Source organism: Pseudophryne corroboree, chromosome 12 (genome assembly GCF_028390025.1).
Source record: "Pseudophryne corroboree isolate aPseCor3 chromosome 12, aPseCor3.hap2, whole genome shotgun sequence".
NCBI classification, from domain to species: domain Eukaryota; kingdom Metazoa; phylum Chordata; class Amphibia; order Anura; family Myobatrachidae; genus Pseudophryne; species Pseudophryne corroboree.
In genome coordinates this window covers 108,097,995-108,120,256 of record NC_086455.1, presented here as the reverse complement: position 1 = coordinate 108,120,256, position 22,262 = coordinate 108,097,995, and the positions used below count along the sequence as shown (strand labels likewise).

General features: G+C 45.1%; 1 protein-coding gene across 3 annotated transcripts in view; it reads right to left on the bottom strand.

Annotated features, from left to right (window-relative positions):
- Window positions 1–22,262, bottom strand: part of SLC25A21 (solute carrier family 25 member 21) — a 1,082,402-nt gene that overhangs the window by 7,312 nt on the left and 1,052,828 nt on the right. For all 3 annotated transcript variants that reach the window (XM_063947851.1, XM_063947850.1, XM_063947852.1), the window contains one exon: window positions 22,061–22,113. In XM_063947851.1, the coding sequence (XP_063803921.1) occupies window positions 22,061–22,113 (53 nt within the window). The remainder of the gene's footprint in view (window positions 1–22,060; window positions 22,114–22,262) is intronic.

Here is a 22,262-nt window from a genome sequence, read left to right as displayed (position 1 = left end):
TGCCTTAAAAATGCTCCATATCTGTGCTGCATTGTAGTATATAGTAGGAGGACAGTGCAGAATGTTGCTGTGACCACCAGTATATATATATATATAGCAGTACGGTACAGTAGTCCACTGCTCTACCTCTGTGTCGTCAAGTATACTATGCATCCATACCAGTGCTGCATTTTAGTTGTGCGCAGTATATAGTAGGAGGGGACAGAATGTTGCTGTGACCACCAGTATATATATAGCAGTACGGTACAGTAGTCCACTGCTCTACCTCTGTGTCGTCAAGTATACTATGCATCCATACCTGTGCTGCATTTTAGTTGTGCGCAGTATATAGTAGGAGGGGACAGTGCAGAATGTTGCTGTGACCACCAGTATATATATAGCAGTACGGTACAGTAGTCCATTGCTCTACCTCTGTGTCGTCAAGTATACTACAAAAATTCAGTAAAATGACCCAAAAATCAAAATTAAAAGCGTCTGATGAGAAGCGTAAACTTGCCAATATGCCATTTACGACACGGAGTGGCAAGGAACGGCTGAGGCCCTGGCCTATGTTCATGGCTAGTGGTTCAGATTCACATGAGGATGGAAGCACTCATCCTCTCGCTTGGAAACTGCAGTGCCACTCCTAGAAGGGCCAGGTGTTTGTGTCGGCCACTTGGGTCGCTTAGCTTAGTCACACAGCTACCTCATTGCACCTCTTTTTCTCTTTGCATCATGTGCTGTTTGGGGACTATTTTTTAAATCTGCCATCCTGTCTGACACTGCAGTGCCACTCCTAGATGGGCCAGGTGTTTGTGTCGGCCACTTGGGTCGCTTAGCTTAGTCATCCAGCGACCTCGGTGCAAATTTTAGGACTAAAAATAATATTGTGAGGTGTGAGGTGTTCAGAATAGACTGGAAATGAGTGGAAATTATGGTTATTGAGGTTAATAATACTATGGGATCAAAATGACCCTCAAATTCGATTATTTAAGCTGTTTTTGAGGTTTTTTTGTAAAAAAACACCCGAATCCAAAACACACCCGAATCCGACAAAAAAATTCAGGGAGGTTTTGCCAAAACGCGTCCGAATCCAAAACACGGCCGTGGAACCGAATCCAAAACAAAATTTCCGGTGCACATCACTAGTTTTGGCTGAGGAAGACAGGGCCTCACTGGCTCTCTGGACTGACAGAGCTGCTCTTCCTAGTAATCATCATGAGTGACTGCAGCAGAGTGTGAGTGTGTGTTACGAGAAATGTATGTGAATGTCAGTATTTGCAAGTGTAAGTGGGAGTCTGGAGGAGGAGTGGAGTATACTCAATGGTCTGTGAGTGTGGCAGTGTTCCTTAGTGGACTGTACCCCAGTTTTGTTGTGTGGGGAGAGTTATAGCTGCATGCTAACACAAGACTTGTTTATCACCTTTATGCCTATAGATCCCTCTCCCACAACCTCTGCCTGGGTCTGGGAGCTGGCACCATGCACATGTGCAGTGTCAGGTTTTCAGGATTCTTTCATAAATGTTAAAGACTCCCCTGATGTGCCTGGACCTTGGCCTGCCATTGTGCCTGCTGCATCCTAAGAATGTCATTCCAAGGCTGCAGACTTTTACCCTTACTTTCTTCACATCTAAAACCATTTTCACCTTTATAAATCTGAGTTCTCCATCTCTCACTGGTTACACTTTTCACACCACAAGAAACACTGTATGTCTGCAACTGTTACCCAGTCTTCAATGCAACACCTCCTCTGTTAATTAGACAGAACATACTAATCAAACACACCCTCCCTCTGTGCCAGCTGATGCAGTGTGTAGTAAATACCTGCAATCAGGCTTTGGCCTGCCATTGTGAAGGCTGCATTCGAATGGGTACACACGGAGCAATTGTTGCAGCGATCTGACTAGGGGGGTCATTCCGACCCGTACGCACGCTGCTGTTTTTCACAGCGGTGCGAACGGATCGGTTTTGCGCATATGCGGCGTTGCACAGCGACAGCCAATGACAAGAAGAACGAAGAAAGCGATCGCTGCCGCAATCGCAAGAAGATTGATAGGAGAAAGGCGTTCCGGGGGCGTCAACTTACCGTTTTCTGGGAGTGGTGAGTCCAACGCAGGCGTGTCCAGGCGTTTGCAGGGCGGGTGTCTGACGTCAATTCCAGGACCGGACAGGCTGAAGACATCGCAGCGGGTGAGAAACTTGAAAGCTACTCAGAAACTGCACAAAATGTTTTAGCACAGCACGGCTGCACAATCATTCGCAGCCTTGCTATGCAAAAAAACCCTCCCCCATAGGTGGCGTCTAGTTGATCGCATGGGCAGCAAAAAGTTGCTACCTGCGATCAACTCGGAATGACCCCCTAGATCGCTTAGAAATTAAGCACAAGGGTGTGGCTTGCTGCCTGACTGACTGGACATATCCCAGGGGAGCTCGTGTTGCTACATGCACAATAACCCCCTTATTGGCAGCCCACCAGGGATTTCTACTCGCCAGTGCCCTATTAATCTTTCCCTGAGCCTTACCACTTGAAGGGGGAGAGTTGCGGAGCCGGGGAGCAGGTTTTTCCTGCTCTTGCAGGTTGCGGCCTTCCCCCTGCACTGAAGCCGGGACCTGGATTTGGTCGCCCCCCGGCCGGACATCTGGAGCCTCCGGGAGCCGTGCGGGCGCGAACGGCCCCTGCTATCAACGCTTCTGCTATCAATGCTATCTGCAAGTCGCTGCCGGGAGCCGAGAAGCAGCGGCTGTGTCCCTGGAGCCGAGGGCTGTGTGAAGCCGCGGAGGCACCCGCGAATATCCGGTGCCGGCGGCCATCTTGGTAGAGGCAGTGACGGGTGCGTGGACGCTGCGCTCGTATAAGAGGCAGATTCTTCTTCTAAACCTCCTGCTGAGGATACTGTGGTGTAGCCTGGGGGGTCAGCAACGTCTCCCAGGAGTGGGGACCCCTGGGCTGACATGTCATCCCCTAACAGGAGCTCAGTAGCGGTGGCCATATTGGAGGTGGCAAAGGAGATCTGGCTGCATAGAGCTGCTGCTGCTTGTTACACCTCCTATAATCCAGCTATCCTCCAGCTAACTCACTCCTTAGTGCCTCCCTGGATGTTTGCGAGCCCCTACACTGCAGATCCTGGCTGCTGGCTGGTTCAAGCTGGGAGTTTTGAGGTGCGGAGCTGAGGAGGGATCATAAGACCCGTGCCCCCGCTTTGTTCTCTCGTACGTATAATCTGATCTTCCAAGATAACGCAGTTTTGAGATCATTGCTAACAACTACAGTACATATGGTACGACTTCGCCGTGAGGATATGTCCTTCTAACACCATGTCTACCTCACCGTCGCTTCCTGCCTGAGTACCCATTTGCTACGGTCATCCTCTATTCACCTGTATGATCTACTAATCCCCCTCGGGGCATCTCGCCATGCCTCCAAAGAAGACGAAGGGGTCTAAATCTGCTCCGCAAGTTAATTTATTTGGGCCTTCCTCCTCCGGTACCAAGCCCCGCTCATCCCTTCCCTCACTGACTCTGGCTCAACCGTCTCAAACAACTTCATCAACGCTATACAACCCGGCTAACGCCGCACAAGTTGATATGGATTCCCTGGATGGTCCGGTCACGCTACGTTCTATCCATTCCTTGTTAGCCTCTTTCAAGTCTGACAATTCGGCCGAGCTTAAATCTAACATCCAATCTCTTCGCTCTGACATCTCTGAAATTGGTGACAGGACGGACCATATTGAGCATAAGATGGAGGAGCTGGTCGCATCGCACAATGATCTGATCACCGCACACGACTCTCTCCTAGAGGAAGTCTCATATATCCGCGAGAAAACTACGGATTTAGAGGACCGCTCACGTACGAATAACATCAAAATAAGAGGCATCCCTGATGCTGTTTCTAACGCTGACCTATATGGCTACGCCACTGATCTTTTCCATAAATTGTTACCTGATGCTCCGCTACCGGATCTTCTGATCGACAGGATTCATAGACTCCCAAAGTCTAGACAAGCACCTGCTCAGGCCCCCCGTGACACCCTCCTCAGGGTTCACTTTTTCCACATTAAAGAGAAGATCTTGCGTGCAGCAATGCCCTCTTCACCTGTCTGGATTCTCTTCAACTTTTCCCGGACCTGTCCCCAGCGACACTGGCCAAAAGGCGTTCATTTTCCGCTATTATGTCAGCCTTACGGAAAGCTGCAGTCCAATTTAAGTGGTGATTCCCTACTAAGTTGATAGTGCTACGTAATGGTACTACCACTGTCATCAACACCCCTGAGGATGGGCCTAAAATCCTGAAAAAATGGGACATCCTTCTTGATATACAACCTACTCTCCCCCACTACATCACCGAAATGAATTGCCCAAGAATGGACATTGGCTCCGGGCTGAAGCTTGCCTTGGGCTGTCCATAAGATAGCTAATATTTAGCTTTTTTTCTTTACAAGTTTATCTGTGTTTACATGGTTATTACCCTATAGGCTTTGCTATTTGCCTGATGTTCCAATGTTTTCGTTAATCTTAGGCTGAGGTAGAACTGTTCTTGTTTCTTGTTTTAATTATATAGCAAATGTCCATTTCTTCTCATTTTGGGATGACCTTGCTTATTTTTTTATTTTTGTGGTTGATAATTACCTGCTAAGTATGCTCTGGTTTGGAAGCGACGGTGGGTATTTTTGGCCGACACGCCACCCACCCGTATTTGCCCGTCACGATACCCGTGTGACGGTATCTCTAGCTCCTCTATGGATGCTATTTCTGTTTTTTCCCCCTGTTTTATTTTTTGTTCTGTTTCCTCTTCTTATGTCCTTTTCTTTACTGATGCTGACTTTGCTTCTTTTTACTTGGAGAGCTATGCCGATATGTATTACATTTTGACTGTTACTGATGCTTTTCGCTGTGCTGTGTACCACTCTGTCATACCCTCCCCCATGGCCACTTTTTTAAGTCTTAATGTCAAAGGGCTCAATTCACCCCATAAGAGGCGTTTGGCTCTGAAATATTTTGCTGATCACAAGGCGGATGTAGTGGCTATACAGGAATCCCACTTTCCATTGCACTCTCCCCCTCAGTTTTCCAATACCAATTACCCAGTTCACTATGTCTCTTGTGGACCGTTTAAAAGGAATGGAGTCGCTATTCTGTTCCATAAATCGTGCTCTTTCCAATTGGAGGGTAAGTGGGTGGATGGCAATGGCAGATATCTGATTCTAGTGGGGAAGTTGCGAACTAGATATGTCACTTTGGTTTCCCTTTATGCCCCTAATTCCAATCAACCCCGGTTCCTAAAATCCTTTTTTCAAAAGTTGTATAGTGTTAGGAAAGGTGCGACTTTTCTTATGTGTGATTTTAATTTGGCTCCTGACCCTAATCTAGACAAATCCTTGAAACTTGATAAACAATCTGCCAACTCGACCAAATCGCTAGCCTCCTCCTTCTCACACTTACTGACTGAATTCGATTTATATGACGCTTGGAGAGTCAGGAATATTGGTGCCAGAGACTACACATTTTATACGGCAGTGCACAGATCCTATTCTAGGATTGATTTGCTCCTGACGGATAAATGGACATTACAATCGATCCCTACCGTTAAAATTTTGCCGATTTCGTGGTCAGATCATGCACCTTTAATTTGGTCCTGGTCATACAAACCGTCTACCTCTCCTCCACGCCCTTGGAGGTTGCGGGACTACATTTTGAAAGATGAGGAAAGAGTCTCTATATTACGAGAGGCCTTGTCTTCTTATCTGGCCACCAATAATCCTGCTGATACTTCTATTTCCAATCATTGGTGTGCCCTTAAGGCAGTCATGAGAGGTGCAGCTATCCATACTTCAGCTCATATAGCGCGCCGTGACCGGGAGGTCCAATTGGCCTATGAGTTGGAGGTGACGACTTTAGAAACTAAACATAAACAGTCCCCTGTAGACGATCTCATTCTCACGTCCCTGACTGAAGCGAAGAGGAAACTGAACAGTTCGTACCTTTCACACGTCCAAAGAGCGGTCTCCAACTTAAACCAAAAATATTACACATTAAGTAATAGGGCTGGTAAATTATTGGCACGGAAACTTAGAGGGAAAAATCTTATCAATAGAATTAAAAATTTGACTAACCCGGATGGATCACTGTCCCTGAACCCTAAAGAAATTGCAAACCAATTTGCCTCTTACTATAGAAAACGATATAACCTTAAACATGACTCCCTCACCCCTCAACCTTCCTTACAGCTTATACGGTCTTTCCTGGATTCCATTAATTTACCTTCCATTTCCCCCGATGATGCCTCCACACTTTGCACACCCTGGACTGAGAACGAAATCCAGGCCTCTCTGAAAGCTCTCAAAAAGGACAAGGCCCCCGGCCCAGATGGGTTTATTAATCTCTTTTATATTAACTTCCAAGATTCACTTTCCCCACTTCTCCTTAATTTGTACAATGATGCCTCCTCTAACCCTTTCCCTGGGGAAATGTTGGAGGCACAGGTGATAACGATTCTCAAGCCTGGCAAGAACCGGTCTCTCTGCGCAAATTATAGACCCATAGCACTTTTAAACACAGATATTAAGCTGTATGCCAAACTACTTGCAAATAGACTGAATCCGTTGATCCCCACTTTGATACATCAAGATCAAGTGGGTTTCACTATCGGTCGCCAAGCCCCTGATAAGACTAGGAGAGTATTCTCCCTTCTAGAAGCTCACGCCACACTTCGGGAGCCCCTACTACTGCTCTCTCTTGACGCGGAGAAAGCTTTCGACAGGATTCATTGGTTATACATGTCCGAAGTTCTTGCCAGATTTGGGTTCGCGGGACAATTCTTACAAAATGTTCTACGTCTGTACACACAACCCTCAGCGCGCGTTTTTAGTAATGGGTTTCTATCTGATCTTTTCCCTATCACCAACGGCACTCGCCAGGGATGCCCACTGTCGCCATTAATTTTCATCCTAGCAATAGAACCTTTGGCAGAGAAAATTAGGTCTTCTACCCTTGTTAGTGGAGTTTATATAGGTCCCACACAACATAAGACTTGCCTGTTTGCAGATGACGTCCTGTTGTTTGTAACTAAACCTGAATCCTCTCTCCCAGCTATCCACGATATTCTTCAGGCTTACTCTGAAGTCTCCTACTACAAACTGAACACGACTAAAACAGAGGCGCTAGTCTTCGATATCGATTCAACCCCACTTCAATCCCTACAATCTACATATACTTATGCCTGGCAAGACTCTTCCCTTCAATATCTTGGGATCAGGATCCCTTCCAGATCTCATTCCGCGATTGATTGTAACTATCTCGCTCTCTTAGACCAGTTCAAAACCCTCACTAAACAGTGGACGAATTATGAAATTTCTTGGTTAGGACGACTTTCCTCAATTAAAATGATGCTCCTCCCTAAAATCCTTTATCTGTTCAGAGCCATACCTTACTTAGTCCTGCTTGCTCTACTTAACAAATTCTACTCTGTTATGTCTACTTTTATTTGGAAGGGTAAAAAACCCAGGATAGCTAGAACTCGCCTGTTTAGATCCAAAGGTAGCGGCGGTCTTGCTTTCCCTAATCTTGAACTTTACCAGCATGCGTGTCTCCTTGATCAGTTGAAGGACTGGCTTCGGACAGATTCTGTAAAACCCTGGGTAGATATTGAAAGACATATATGCTCTGACTTCCCTCCCCCAGACTTAATTTGGGTCAAACCTTCACATAAACCGCCTTCTGCTAAAATTATGAGGAGCGTAACTAATTCTCTTAAAGTTTGGGACAGATTGGTCACTAATTTGGGTGACTGCCCTCTGCCCTCCTCACACCTATCCCTTTTAGCGGTTTCTAAATTGCTCCCGGATCTCTCTTTGTGGAACTGGCGGGAGCTTGGCATTCGACTGATCAAGGACTTATATGATAATTCGGGGCTTAAAACTTTCCAACAGTTACAATCCCAACATTCGATACCGTCAAAGGACTTTTATAAATATCTACGCATTCCACATTGGATAATGACGAACATACCTGATCCTCTCTCCTCCCCTACTCCCCCTCCATATATCTTGGCTAAGTTTTCCTCCATAAACCACAAAGGCGGCATATCTCAATGGTATGTTACTCTTCTCTCTCCGTACAATGATGTGAAATTACATATTCAAGTGCGTTGGGAGACAGAATTTAATACCCCTCTGGCAGATTATGAATGGAACAAAATTTTCATGAATATTTTTAAAATGTCTCGGTGCATTAATCACACTGAAATTATGTTTAAGTTAATCCATGGCCTTTATCACACACCAGATAAACTCCATAGGATCTGGCCTGACTCCTCTAAATTCTGTTGGAGACATTGTGGGTTGGATGGTACCTTAATACATATATTCTGGACATGCCCGATTATTAGGCCGCTTTGGACGGACGTTTTTGGACTGATTGAAAAGGTCACAAAGGTGCTCCTCTCTCCCCGTCCTGAGATTGTTTTTTTGCATTATTTCCCTCCTTCTGTACCCTCTGAACACTCCTATGTTATAGGACATATTCTCATAGCCACTAGGGCCGCCATTGGTCAATATTGGAAAAGAACAGACCCACCGCATTTGTCCAAAATTATAGCATCAATCCAGCGCAATTTCAAAATGGAAACTATGAGTGGTAAATATTCTTTAGCTCCTCGATCCCCTCTACTCAAATGGTTGCCTTGGTCTGATTATTATTCCTCCTTTATTGCTCCCCGAAACGCCTTGTCTTGTATTGTGTGACTGTTTTACTTTTCTGTTGCTATGAACCTGTGAAACGCTGAGGCCGAGCCCTCTTGACATAGCCCGGGTAGGGCTAACTGTCAAAGGATAGATCATATACATGAGCCTTTTCTGTTCTTTCTAAGTATCTGCCCACTGTTTAGTTCAGGTTCTACATATATACTGTATGCGTAGGTTCTCTACATTTTCCCTGGAATACTGACTGTCAGCATCTCTCCTATTTTGTGTTTCTCTCTTTCTCTATCTTCTCTCTTCCTCCTTTCCCCTATTCTCCTTTTGTTTCTGATTTTATGCTTTCTAGTATTGTTACCCTGTATTATGGTTTACAGACGTACTACCACTGTGTTATTGGTTTTGTTTGTTTTCAAACTGTTGTGTATGCTCTGTATTGAAAAATTTTTCTAATAAAATTTCTTCAGTTAAAAAAGAAAAGAAATGAAGCACAAATCGCTCCTTGTGTATGCCCCATAGTGATAGCGATGTGCGGCCCGAGCGCCGCTATCGCCGGCTCAGATCATTCATGTATGCAGTATAAATCTAGTCAGATTGCCTAGCATGCATAAAGAAAACACTGGTTAGCACAGATCGCTCAGCACACATCGCTGTGTGTATAGCGGTGTATAACGATGTGTGCTGAGCGATCTGTGCTAACTAGATCGCTTAGCACACGGGCACATGGGGGGCACAGGCACATATGGGGCATTAGGATGTCATTCCGAGGATGCAGAGTTTTAACTGGAGTTTATACTAGATTTGGACTGGATTTTGCACACTCTTTAATCTCAAAAATACTGCAAGATCTCAGGCATCCCAAGCCCTGCTTGCTACTAGTCCTTAATTGCACCCTCCTACAACATTATCTGGTAATTTGACACATTGGGGGTCATTCCGAGATGATCATAGCTGTGCTAAATTTAGCACAGCTACGATCATTCACACTGACATGCGGGCGGACGCCCAGCACAGGGCTAGTCCTCCCCGCATGTCAGTGCCGCCCCTTCCCCCCAGAAGTGCAAAGGCATCGCACAGCGGCGATGCCTTTGCACTTCAAGAGTAGCTCCCGACCAGCGCAGCTTTTGCGTGCTGGCCGGGAGCTACTTATCGCTCCCTGGGCTGCGGCGGCTGCGTGTGACGTCACGCAGCCGTTGCAGCCCGCCCCCCATTCGGTCCGGCCACCCCTGCATTGGCCGGACCAAGCCGATGAAATGGCGACCAAAAGCCACGGTTCTGCCCCCCCCCCCCCCCCCCCCCCGCCCAGCAACCGCCTCTGCCTGTCAATCAGGCAGAGGCGATCGTAGCGGGCCGACGGCCTTTGGCCGGCGCATGCGCACTTCTGACCCGATCGCACCGCTGCAATAAACTGCAGCGTGCGATCGGGTCAGAATGACCCCCATTGGGCGGTATTCAATTCTTTTCACCCCCTTCCCCACCCGTTGTGTATCTGCTGACGGTCGAGGTATAATCATTTCAGCTCGCTAACCCCTTTACGCAACTAAACCTGAATACTATGGGCGCGATAACAGGGATCACTTTAGAAAGAAGATTGGGCGTGATATATCATTTAATATCGCCCATTGTTTCTTAATATTGTCTCTTATTACTGCATTCTGTGTTACACATTTAGAAGTATGGCATCTGTTATTAATCCATTTTATCTTGCACTTCTATGTGCAATACACTGATTGCTTTGTCTGTCTGTCCATAGTACAGCATCATGGAGACCCTACTCTACCACCCCTCTCCTGCTTATCCTGCCCTCTATAATCTACAGTATGTAGTATACCCTAGATGGCTAGTGAACTATTTTTGCAGTGAGTTTCTTGTTAGGCAATGTTTATACCATACTTGTATATCTTATTAACATTTATTTGTTATCACACATTGTAATAGTACATAGCAACAAAACATAAAATTATGCAGAAATAGCAGTTTCTACATAATTTTATGTCAATGTCTCGATGAATAGGCCCCTAAAGCTTTAAGTATCAGTGGACAAGTCCACTACACCAGTGGCGTAACTCCCAGAGGCAATGGAGACATTTGCCGCCGGGCTCCAGCTGTTAGAGGGGCCCTAGGAAAGAAAGACTAAGGGGGCTTCTGAACTAGAAAATATCACTCTCCAGGGTGTATACAATGATCTATATCTCTGCTGCTGTCTCTTGAGGAAAGAAAGGAAAGCAGAAGCTGGTTTTAGAAAATGCACTAATCATTATAATAAACACTTTTAAGGGGGGTATTTATCAAAGCTTGGAGAGAGATACAATTGTGAGAGATATAGTACCAACCAATCCGGTCCTGTCATTTCTCAAACACAGTCTGTAAAATGTAAGGAAGCTGATTGGCTGGTACTTTATCTCTCACAATTTTATCTCTCTCTGAACTTTGATACTCCCCGCCCCCCCTTCAATCTCTCTCTGAACTTTGATACCCTCGCCCCCCCCTTCAAGGCTCTATTTATTATCATTTGCTGCCAGCACCTGAAAAATAGGATTTTAATACCTACCGGTAAATCCTTTTCTCTAAGTCCGTAGAGGATGCTGGGGACCCCGTAAGGACCATGGGGTATAGACGGGATCCGCAGGAGACATGGGCACACTAAAAGACTTTGAATGGGTGTGCACTGGCTCCTCCCTCTATGCCCCTCCTCCAGACCTCAGTTAGAAAACTGTGCACAGGGAGACGGACATTTCGAGGAAAGAATTTATTGTTTAAACATGGTGAGTATCATACCAGCGCACACCACGAACATACCGCAAAACGTGGCATTCAAGAGAATACCAGCCAACAGCATGAAAACATACACAGCCACATGCTGAGAAAATATGTAACACAACCTGTGTGTCAACACAACCAATAAGAAGACACCGCACGCCATGGCATGAAACAACATCAGCAACAGCCTGACAGAAAAGAAACACCACAAGAGTGTAACCATAACCAATAACTGCAGACACAGTACGCACTGGGATGGGCGCCCAGCATCCTCTACGGACTAAGAGAAAAGGATTTACCGGTAGGTATTAAAATCCTATTTTCTCAGACGTCCTAGAGGATGCTGGGGACTCCGTAAGGACCATGGGGTTTATACCAAAGCTCCAGACTGGGCGGGAGAGTGCGGACGACTCTGCAGCACCGATTGAACAAACAAAGGTCCCCATCAGCCAGGGTATCAAACTTGTAGAGCATAGCAAAAGTGTTTGAACCTGACCAAATAGCTGTTCTGCAAAGTTGAACCGCCGAGACTCCTCGGGCATCCGCCCAAGAAGAACCCATTTTCCTAGTAGAATGGGTCTCCACCGACTTCGGTAACGACAATCCAGCCGTAGAACGAGCACGCCGAACCGTATCACAGATCCAGCGTGTAACAGACTGCCTAGACGCAGGCGCCCCAATCATGCTGGAAGCATACCAGACAAACAGAGCCTCTGTTTTCCCAATCTGAGCCAAATCGGCGACCTAACTATTCAAAGCGCTGACTACATCGAGAGACTTTCAATCAGCTAATGCCTAAGAAACCACCGGCAAGAAAATAGGCTGATTTCTGCGAAACCCAGAAACCACATTTGGCAGAACTATTATCCGAGTTCTCAATTCCACTCTATCCACACTGAAGATCAAACAGGCCTCTTGTGAGACAAGGCCGCTACTTCGGACACCAGCCTTGCGGATGCCAAAGCCAATAGCATGACCACTTTCCAAAAGAGAAATTTTAACACAACCTTTCACAAAGGTTCCAAACAGAGTGAGACAAGAAAACGCAACACCACGTCAAGGTCCCACGGTGCCAACGGGGGCACAAATGGAGGTTGGATGTGCAGTACTCTTTTCACAAAGGTCCAAACTTCCGGAAAAGTTGCCAAGTCTTTCTTGAAAGAAAATTTATAAGGCCAAAAGCGCACTTAAATGGAGCCTTACTTTAGGCCTGCCCTCACGCCTGCTTGCAAAGAATGGAGAAGAACGACCCAGCTGAAAGTCTTTCGTAGTAGCCTTTTTGGATTCATATCAAGACACATATTGTCTCCAAACACGATGGTAAGGCTTTGCCGTTACTTCTTTTCTAGCTTGAAGAAGAGTGGAAATGACTTCACTGGGAATACCCTTTCTGGCTAGGATATGGCGTTAAACCGCCACACCGTCAAACGCAACCGCTGTAAATCATGATACACGCCCGGATCTTGCTGTAACAGTTCCTTACGTAGAGGAAGAGGCCATGGATCTTCTATGAGTAAATCTTGAAGAACTGAATACCAAGCCCTCCTTGGTTAGACCGGAACAATGAGGATCGCCTGAACCTTTGTTCTTCTTACGTTTATCACCTTTCGAAGAGTGAAAACGGAGGGGACACATAGACCAAGGACGTCCACTGCTATAGCTTGAGTGTCCCCTGACCCGGAACAATATCCCTGAAATCTCTCGTTGAGGCGAGATGCCAACATGTCCCCTTGAGGCACTCCTCAAAGACTTGTCACTTCAGTGAGAACTTCTCGATGACAACTGTATTTCTCCCGGATGGAGATCGCGTCTGCAGAGGAATCTATTTCTCCGTCGTTCACATCCGGAACGAAGACTGCTAATATAGCGTTTACCAGTCTTTCCACCCAGCAGAAAACCCTTTTTCGGCTTCTGCCATTGCCGCTTTGCTCCTTGTTTCGCCCTAGCGGCTTACTTACACCACTGCAGTCAAATCGTCCTACAGAATTAACACGGGCAGAAAACGAAGCATATGTTCATTGAAGATAGCTCTTAAATCAAGAAAGCTTATCGCAGACAAGCTTCGCAGCTTGACCCTTTCCTCTAGAAATACTTCCCTTGCAAGAACTGCTCCCCAGTCTCAGAAATCTGCATGCATGGACACCAGGATCTCATCCTGGATTCCGAACCTACGTCCCTCTAGGAGGTGAGAACTGAGCAGACTGCACAGGAGCGATATCCTGGCCATTAGGATTATATTCCAGCGCAGGTGAGACCCGGGCCACATTTCCAACTGGCCCTGTGAAAACCACTCTGGCATTTGACCAGCTCCCCGAAAAGGCCTCTTAGGCCGGACCCATCTTCTTCATCAACGGAACATATTGATGGATTGTCACTGCAAATCTGATCCGACTCCGGATCCTCAGACCTCCTTCCACAGGAACACACAGAACTTCAACCGTTCCGTATCTACTCTGATACCCACCTCCGACGCCTGCATCGTTGGGAATAACAGGCTTCCCCTGTGTTGAAGCACAATCATAGAGAAAACGACGATTTGCACCACTTGTGACCTGACCACGCCGTAATCAGGAGAGTATCTCAGTACATAATAACAATGGGTCTTACTATTGAAAGAACCACAGCATACTGCCATCACTCCGGTGAAATGGCAAAGACAACCTGGATATCAACCTAGGTAAGCTAAATGTGAGGAAAACGCATTTAACCCCGTTTCTACCTGAAGCACCTTCATAAGTAGAAACTTTATATTCTACATTTTTTTTTGGATAGCAGGACAATGTCCTGAACCTGACGCAACTCTGGTATGGCGTCGCGTACTACCTCCCCTTCCAGAGGGGAATCGCCAAGACCTATTCAAAAAAAGTCAGTGAGGGAAATCATCTGTAAACCCCAGCATGTCTTCTATGAGTAACTCCCAGGTACAAGACCAGTCTCGGACTGACTGAAGAGTAGTAGACGAGTTCCCACCAGAGTGGCCTCCAGTCAGATAGACCAACGACATGCGGTGGATGTGTTAGACAACAGACAACAACATCAGCTTCTGCGAACCTAACAAGGCTGCAGAACTCTTACCTTGTCACCCTCCACAATTTGCCCCAAAGAGGAAAAAAGAAAGGTATCAAACCGCTTAAACTGACCGCATCCCACAACCGAACGCGTCACCAACCGTTGTGAGGTAATCCAACTCAAGTAGCTGACTTACCCGCGGTATCTGCCAAGATTGACCGAACCGAGGCCACCCCCACAGCGGTACACCATCCCAGGGAAATACTCCAGTACCTCTCGGATTCAGCCTCAGCATTTCTACTGCAGACGCACTGCAACCTGTCTCCATGTTATAGAAAAGGATCAACATAAGACACATCCCCTCTTTCTATAGGGTAAATCTATCGGATGCCTTTCCGAATACCACATTCCCCCCATGTGCAGGCAATGTACTTAACTCCAGAGTAAAGAATAAAATATCACTTAGCTTCCTGTGTACGATCCTTTGCGACAGGGCCCCCGTGCCGACCAGGAGTTGATTTTCACAGTATTCTATCCGCAGCGGGAAAGAATAACCATTCGAGCTTCTTTCTGACACCAACTCGTCACGGCTGACCTAGAGCTTCAGCAACAGAGCGACCAGCACATGAGAAGGAATACTATTATTGCAGCATCCATTAACAATGTAATATGAATACAAATAATGTAATACACAACTACACACATATCCTAAATATATATATATATATATATATATATATACAGGTTGAGTATCCCTTATCCAAAATGCTTGGGATCCAGAGGTATTTTGGAGATATCGGATTTTTCCGTATTTTGGAATAATTGTATACCTTAATGAGATATCATGGTAATGGGACCTAAATCTAAGCACAGAATGCATTTATGTTACATATACACCTTATACACACAGCCTGAAGGTAATTTTAGCCAATATTTTTTATAACTTTGTGCATTAAACAAAGTGTGTCTACATTCACACAATTCATTTATGTTTCACATACACCTTATACACACAGCCTGAAGGTCATTTAATACAATATTTTTAATAACTTTGTGTATTAAACAAAGTTTATGTGCATTGAGCCATCAGAAAACAAAGTTTTCACTATCTCACTCAAAAAAGTCTGTATTTCGGAATATTCCGTATTTCGGAATATTTGGATATGGGATACTCAACCTGTATATATATATATATATATATATATATATATATACATATAAGCGGATTACCCGGAACCAACGGGTCCCTAGTTGTGTTCTGACTGTGTATGAACATGTACTGAAGCCCCAGTTGTGGATCTGCCAGGAAACATTATGGTCGACAGAAAACCTAGTATTCGTCGACAGCAGGGAGTAGTAATCATGCAAAATAACATACTAATAACTCCGAGGGGACTGAAGGAAGATACACAATAAGTTCAATAACACTCCCCTATATGTACTACCATGTCTGCGCACGAGCTACAGGCCCTCGGAACCGTACCTCCCATATACATAGAACATATATACAGGTATAGGTAGTTATCGCATGTTAATTAACACCCAGTAATAATAGTCGGTGCCGACACAGAGTTTACTTTTGACAAGTATACAACTACCAACTTGCTGACACTGCATCTACTGAATCAAGTACCAACAGTAGCCGGCAATGTCGACCGTGATCCGCATAAATGACAGAGCACGCACACCTGTCGACCTATGTCGACTAAACTATAGTGGGTATCCGACAGGGAACAGACAGATATAAATATATATATTTATAACACACAGAATACCAGCCCATTTGTCCAAAATAACGCTATTTTCTCTTCAAACAGCACTCAACATTGTGCCCCCTCAGCTTTTGGTGGGGACAATCAGAAAATGGCGCTGTATGTTGAAGTGAAGGCTAAGCCCCGCCCCTCCCGGCGCGCTCCAGCCCGCAACGAATATAACTTCATGTATACCAACGGGGGTCCCTATACAGTGTATAGACACTGTATAGGTGTCCTGTCCCCCCCAACAAGTGATATATGCACATTGCTGTTCAGGGCGCTCCCTCCCTAGCGCCCTGCACCCTCGTAACAACCGTTGGTGTGTGGGAGCAATGGCGCGCAGCCTGACCGCTGCGATCTCCGGAGGGGGTATCGGACCGGTGCCCAAGTACGGAGTCTGCATGTCAGCTGTATTTTTAAACTTCTAGTAACTTGCTGCCCAGGGCGCTCCCCCCCCCAGCGCCCTGCACCCTGTGAGTGCCGTTGGTGTGTGGGAGCATGGAGCGCAGCGCGACCGCTGCGTGTTACCTCCGTTACTGAAGTCTTCTGCCGTCACTGAAGTCTTCTGTTCTTCACATACTCACCCGGCTTCTTTCTTCTGGCTTCTGTGAGGGGGGTGACGGCGCGGCTCCGGGAACAAGCAGCTAGGTGAACCAAGTGATCGAACCCTCTGGAGCTAATGATGTCCAGTAGCCTAAGAAGCAGAGCCCTTGAACTCAGAAGAAGTAGGTCTGACTTCTTTCCCCTCAGTCCCACGATGCAGGGATTTTATAACATGGAGTGGTCAGCGCGCTCATTAGTGGAAATTGAGAGAGGGGAAAAGAAGGTGTTGCGGGATGGGATATAGCTATAGGTATAAAGATATGTTAAACTGTTTGTGTATGGATGTAGGTTTACAGCAATGATCAATCTTATGGTGGTTTCTAATCATTCACTTTATTATAGTATTGAGTGTTCTGATATATCTTGCAGGCTGCCCTTCTGTCAGCAACCTCCTTATAATGATTTAATGGTTCCTTATCACACCGTTCCTTCACCACTGTCAGGAGTGTCCTGCAGACTACCCTTTGCAAGGTATACCTTCCTAATGGTATACCAAAAATGAACCCCAGCTCAGGTAAATGTCAGGTGTACCCTGCGGGTCACCTTTACCATAGGTGTGGTGGGTGCCTATGTGCCCTCTGAAGCTGTGTCCTACTTGAATGTTTGGGGGGTATGACCAGTGCGGCGTCCCGCCTGTCAGTCCCCTCTCATGTGCAGTGCTGAGGTGTGGGGTCGTGGGCTGTGTGTCTCACACTTACCGCCGGGGGCAGGTCTCTGCCTGCCGCCGGTGACCGCGTCTCTTCCTTCCACAACCTCAGGCTTCAGTCCTCTTCGTCAGTGTCCTCCTTCTCCATTGGTCCGCGCGCTGCCCCAGCAGCCGCCGGTCTCCTCCGTCCACGGGTCCCATCTACCACTTCCTGGTTCACGCGTCACGTGCGGTGTCACGTGAGCGCTCTGTCTGTAGTGAATGCTGCTGCGTTCCCTTCTCCGGCCAGGGAGGGGGATCTGTGAATGAATGTGGTGTTAATTAGCAAGTTCCCTATTTGAAAAAGCCACGATGCAGGGAGCCTGTAGCCAGCAGGTCTGCCAGAAAATAAAAAAACCTAACATAAAGTCTTTTAGAGAAACTCAGTAGAGCTCCCCTAGTGTGTGTCCAGTCACCTCTGGGCACAAAGTCTAACTGAGGTCTGGAGGAGGGGCAAAGAGGGAGGAGCCAGTGCACACCCATTCAAAGTCTTATAGTGTGCCCATGTCTCCTGCGGATCCCGTCTATACCCCATGGTCCTTATGGAGTCCCCAGCATCCTCTAGGACGTCTGAGAAATTAAGATTCCTTATCACCACACTAAGCTTCAGTAATGAATCCTTATTCTCCTAGATGTGCCATTGGCAAGTCACTGGAACATCAGCTCATGTGCAAGCTGGAACCACTGGGGGGCACCACATTCTATTTTGCCTCTGGGTGCCTGGCATGGACTTACACCCTTGCACTACACACAGTGGAGACAGCACTTTGGTGTGATGAAGAACTATCCATTAGTAAGTAAGACAAGCTACCACCTTGTATAGGGGACTGTTACACTTTAAAAAGGCTCAAGCTGTGCAGTGGAAATATTGCTACCAAACTTCAGTGAGATGCCGGGCAATAAATCTGTTTCATATCAAAATAAAGCAGATTTATTAATCAGATCATCATCTTTGATGCTGCTGCTGCTGCTGCATAGTTTTGATGTTCCAGGAAGCTGTGTGACAATTGATCAACCTACTTCATTTCTATTTTTTTCATCCATCCGTCTGAAATGAAGCCTCTCCTGGACATAGGCTAAAGGGGGCATGTTTCCTATATCATTCATTCATTCATTCATTCATTCATTCATTCATATTTTGCTCTAATGCAAATACGTGATTGGTCGCATTGGGCGATACTATCATTTCAACAAAGTAACTTGTAGAACACTTTTCATAAATGTCCCCTAGCAGGTCACATTGCGAATGTCACAAGTGATATGATAATGCTGTATACCATATTCCAAGTCCTGCACCCATACTGCAAAACTAAGTGCAAACACAATGGACCATGGGGGTAATTCCAAGTTGATCGCAGCAGGATTTTTTTTAGCAGTTGGGCAAAACCATGTGCACTGCAGGGGAGGCAGATATAACATGTGCAGAGAGAGTTAGATTTTGGGTGGGGTGTGTTCAATCTGCAATCTAATTTGCGGTGTAAAAATAAAGCAGCCAGTATTTACCCTGCACAGAAATAAAATAACCCACCCAAATCTAACTCTCTCTGCACATATTATATCTGCCTCCCCTGCAGTGTACATGGTTTTGCCCAACTGCTAAAAAAAATCCTGCTGCGATCAACTTGGAATTACCCCCCATGTAACATGATATGAAATGACCCAAACTGTGCAGCTCTGTAAGGCGTGAACGTCATGACTCAGTTACTTTGTGACTAACACAAACATATTAGTCAGGTACAATTACAATTTGTGAGATCAGACCATTGTCGTGAACAGTCAGGGAAAAAAAGTTTCAAAAATATTTGCATGTTAGTTAAAACAACAGAGATCAGCAAAAAAAAAAAAAAAAAAGGCACTACCAAGTACTACATTTTGCATAGAGTACAGCAGCATACCACTGATTCTGGGTAGAAATCAGTGTCAAACGTGTCAGTATAAAGTGCTGGTCATCAGTATAGTTATATAATATTATCAGCTAATAATATACACAATCTAGGCAACCATAAAAAAACATTCCCAAATGTTGCACTAACAATGTGGTGAAAAATAACCAATGGTGCTGTGAATTTACACTTGATGAAAGTTCAATGTTTACTTAGGAGCAATGGAATAGTCAACGGTGCCCAACAGCAGGTTAGGAAGCTTAGAATGAGAGATGTTGCGGAAAGCTAAGCAATATGAACTATGCAACTTGACCATATGGAAATGTGCAGTCCAAGGAAATTAAACAGCCCGAGATGTAGGATTTTATGCAAATGACTAACTACATGCAATAGAAAATGACCCCAGGCAGTGTTTAAATGTTGATGATAGAGGGTCTCTAGTTTCTCCCAATGTGTGTGCTTTTTTTCTGAAGATTTCTTGAATGGGAGCCAAGAACAATACATAGAAGATGAAACACAGTACTGAGCTATATTAAGTCTGTTCATGTCAAGCAATAAGGGTCAATGTAGATATTGTCTTGTGGACAGAGCACAGAGAACTCAGGATTTCAGGGATGGATGCAGCAGTAAAACTCAGCAGTCAGGTCCTATGGAGCTTCCACCCGTGCTGCTCCAGGGCCCTATTGCCCTCTTCGGTGCCCACCATCTGCCCATTAATCTCCATGCTACGTAACCACTGACACCATCAGGCATTTGATGCCCAAGAATACTGTGCATGCAACTTACGTTTAAGAGATAAATTCTGGTTACAGGGAAATTAGCACAAAAAAACCTTACTTGCTCAGATATATTTCTTTCTGTTGGAAAATAACTGTAATTGAAGTTAATGGAGCAAATATTGTTAATTAAGCAAGGAAAAGTATAAGGAACTTCCATTCAAGCACCTTTCACAGGAAATTATTTTCCAGCTTACTTGGCTCATTGATTAGACAGTGGTGAGTCTCATAGCTTAGCTGGCTTCTAGTTAAGATGTTTGAAGTAGGATAAAATATTGTATTCATTCTATAAACTCATGAAAGTATAATATACCTGTCCATTTTATTAGTAGCTTTTTCATAGAGAACATTATACCTGTCAATATAGGTATCACCAAACCTTCCAACCATTTCACTTTTGAATGACTGTCCCATGGTCAGGATGTTGGTCCTGATTTGTTGTACTACTGCTGGATGAGACAATCAGTCTCATCCATGCCATGGCACGTGGCATAAATGTAAACATTTTCAGGGAAAAACAAATTCCCATCAAGGGTGGCAGCACCTATCCGGGAAGTGGCCACACCTATCCAGGATGTGGCTACTCCACTACCTTGCTTTGGAGACTTCTGATGTTGAAAGGTATGATACTACTTTATCCGGGTGTGGTTCATTGGGTCGACCCTAACTAGGTTGACAGTCATTAGGTTGACCACTATTGGTCGACAGTGACTAGGTCGACACCTGAAATCGGTTGACACGGTTATCAGGTCGACATGGAAAAGGACGACATTGAAAAGGTCAACATGAGGTTTTTTTCTTTTTATTTGGTGTTGTTTTCTTCGTAAAGTGACCAGGAACCCCAATTAGTGCACCGTCTCCCCTCACATGGGTCGCTTCACTCGCCTTGCTTCGGGCAAGGTGCCTCGCTCTGCTACCACTGCGCTCGGCACAGGTTACTATTCCCAATCGTAGTCCATGTGGATCGTAAAGTATGAAGAAGTTCAAAAAATGTAAAAAATTGTGAAAAAAGTCAGGTCGACCTTGTCATGTGTCAAACTTTGCCATGTCAATCTACTGACCATGTCGACCTAAAACATGTTGGCCAATAGTGGTCGACCTAATGGCTGTCGACTTAAGTGTGGTTGACCTAAAGACCGGATACCACTTTATCCTTTTTGATATTTACTGCACAGAGGAACCCCTTAATGTGTAAGTTCTCCTCTGGATTTGTCCTAATAATTCTAGAAAACAAAGTATTAGAAAAAGTTATTTTATTGGCCAATTCATTAATTTTTTTACAACTGCACTAATTATGTTACTAACATTCTTGCCATACACTAGGAAAGATCTGTATTCAAAAAATCTCAGGTGTACATTTAGCGGACAGTACAGAATGGAATACTAAAGCCTTTGACAGACACCAACGAGCCATCATACTGAACAAGTTTGCGCAACATCAGTGTTTGTGCCAAAAATCAGTCTCAAATTCTTTACTCTGACAGGGCTCAATGAGGAAATTACAAGGTTAAAAAGTAGGTGTACACAGGTGCAGGAAACATGTTAGGTTATCTAGCAAAAGCATAGTGTTAAGAATCTCCTGTTGCATAGAATCCTTTCAGTGTAGTGATCTGAATGACGATTCTGTCTAGTTCACTAAGTTTTGTGCTTGTGAAGTTTTTAACCTTCATAAAACATGTTCTTAGCACTGGGCTCAGACAGGACCAGATGGAACAGTAAATTACTAATGCTAAATGAAGCTATTAATCAGCTTGATACATAAACCAGTGGCTAATTGAGAATAATGTCCTGCAGCTTTTTGTACAAAATTGTAACTATAGTACTGTGAATAATGATAACACCTAATAAAGATCTGATTACCGACTCTAGAATTACTTCATATACAATTGCTAATGAGAATAATTAGGACAGGAATTACCAGGTCCAAGCCGCATGATCTTAGGAAGAAGACCTTTGTAGAGAGCCAGGAACCTGAAAGAGGTGGAAAGTCAGACAGGTGTTATCCATTAGACATGTACATGTTGTTATTACTGCAAATCAATAACGACAAGCTAACAAAAGATCATAATCAAACTGGCAATAAAACATATAATTTGTACATAAATATATTTTAACAGAAA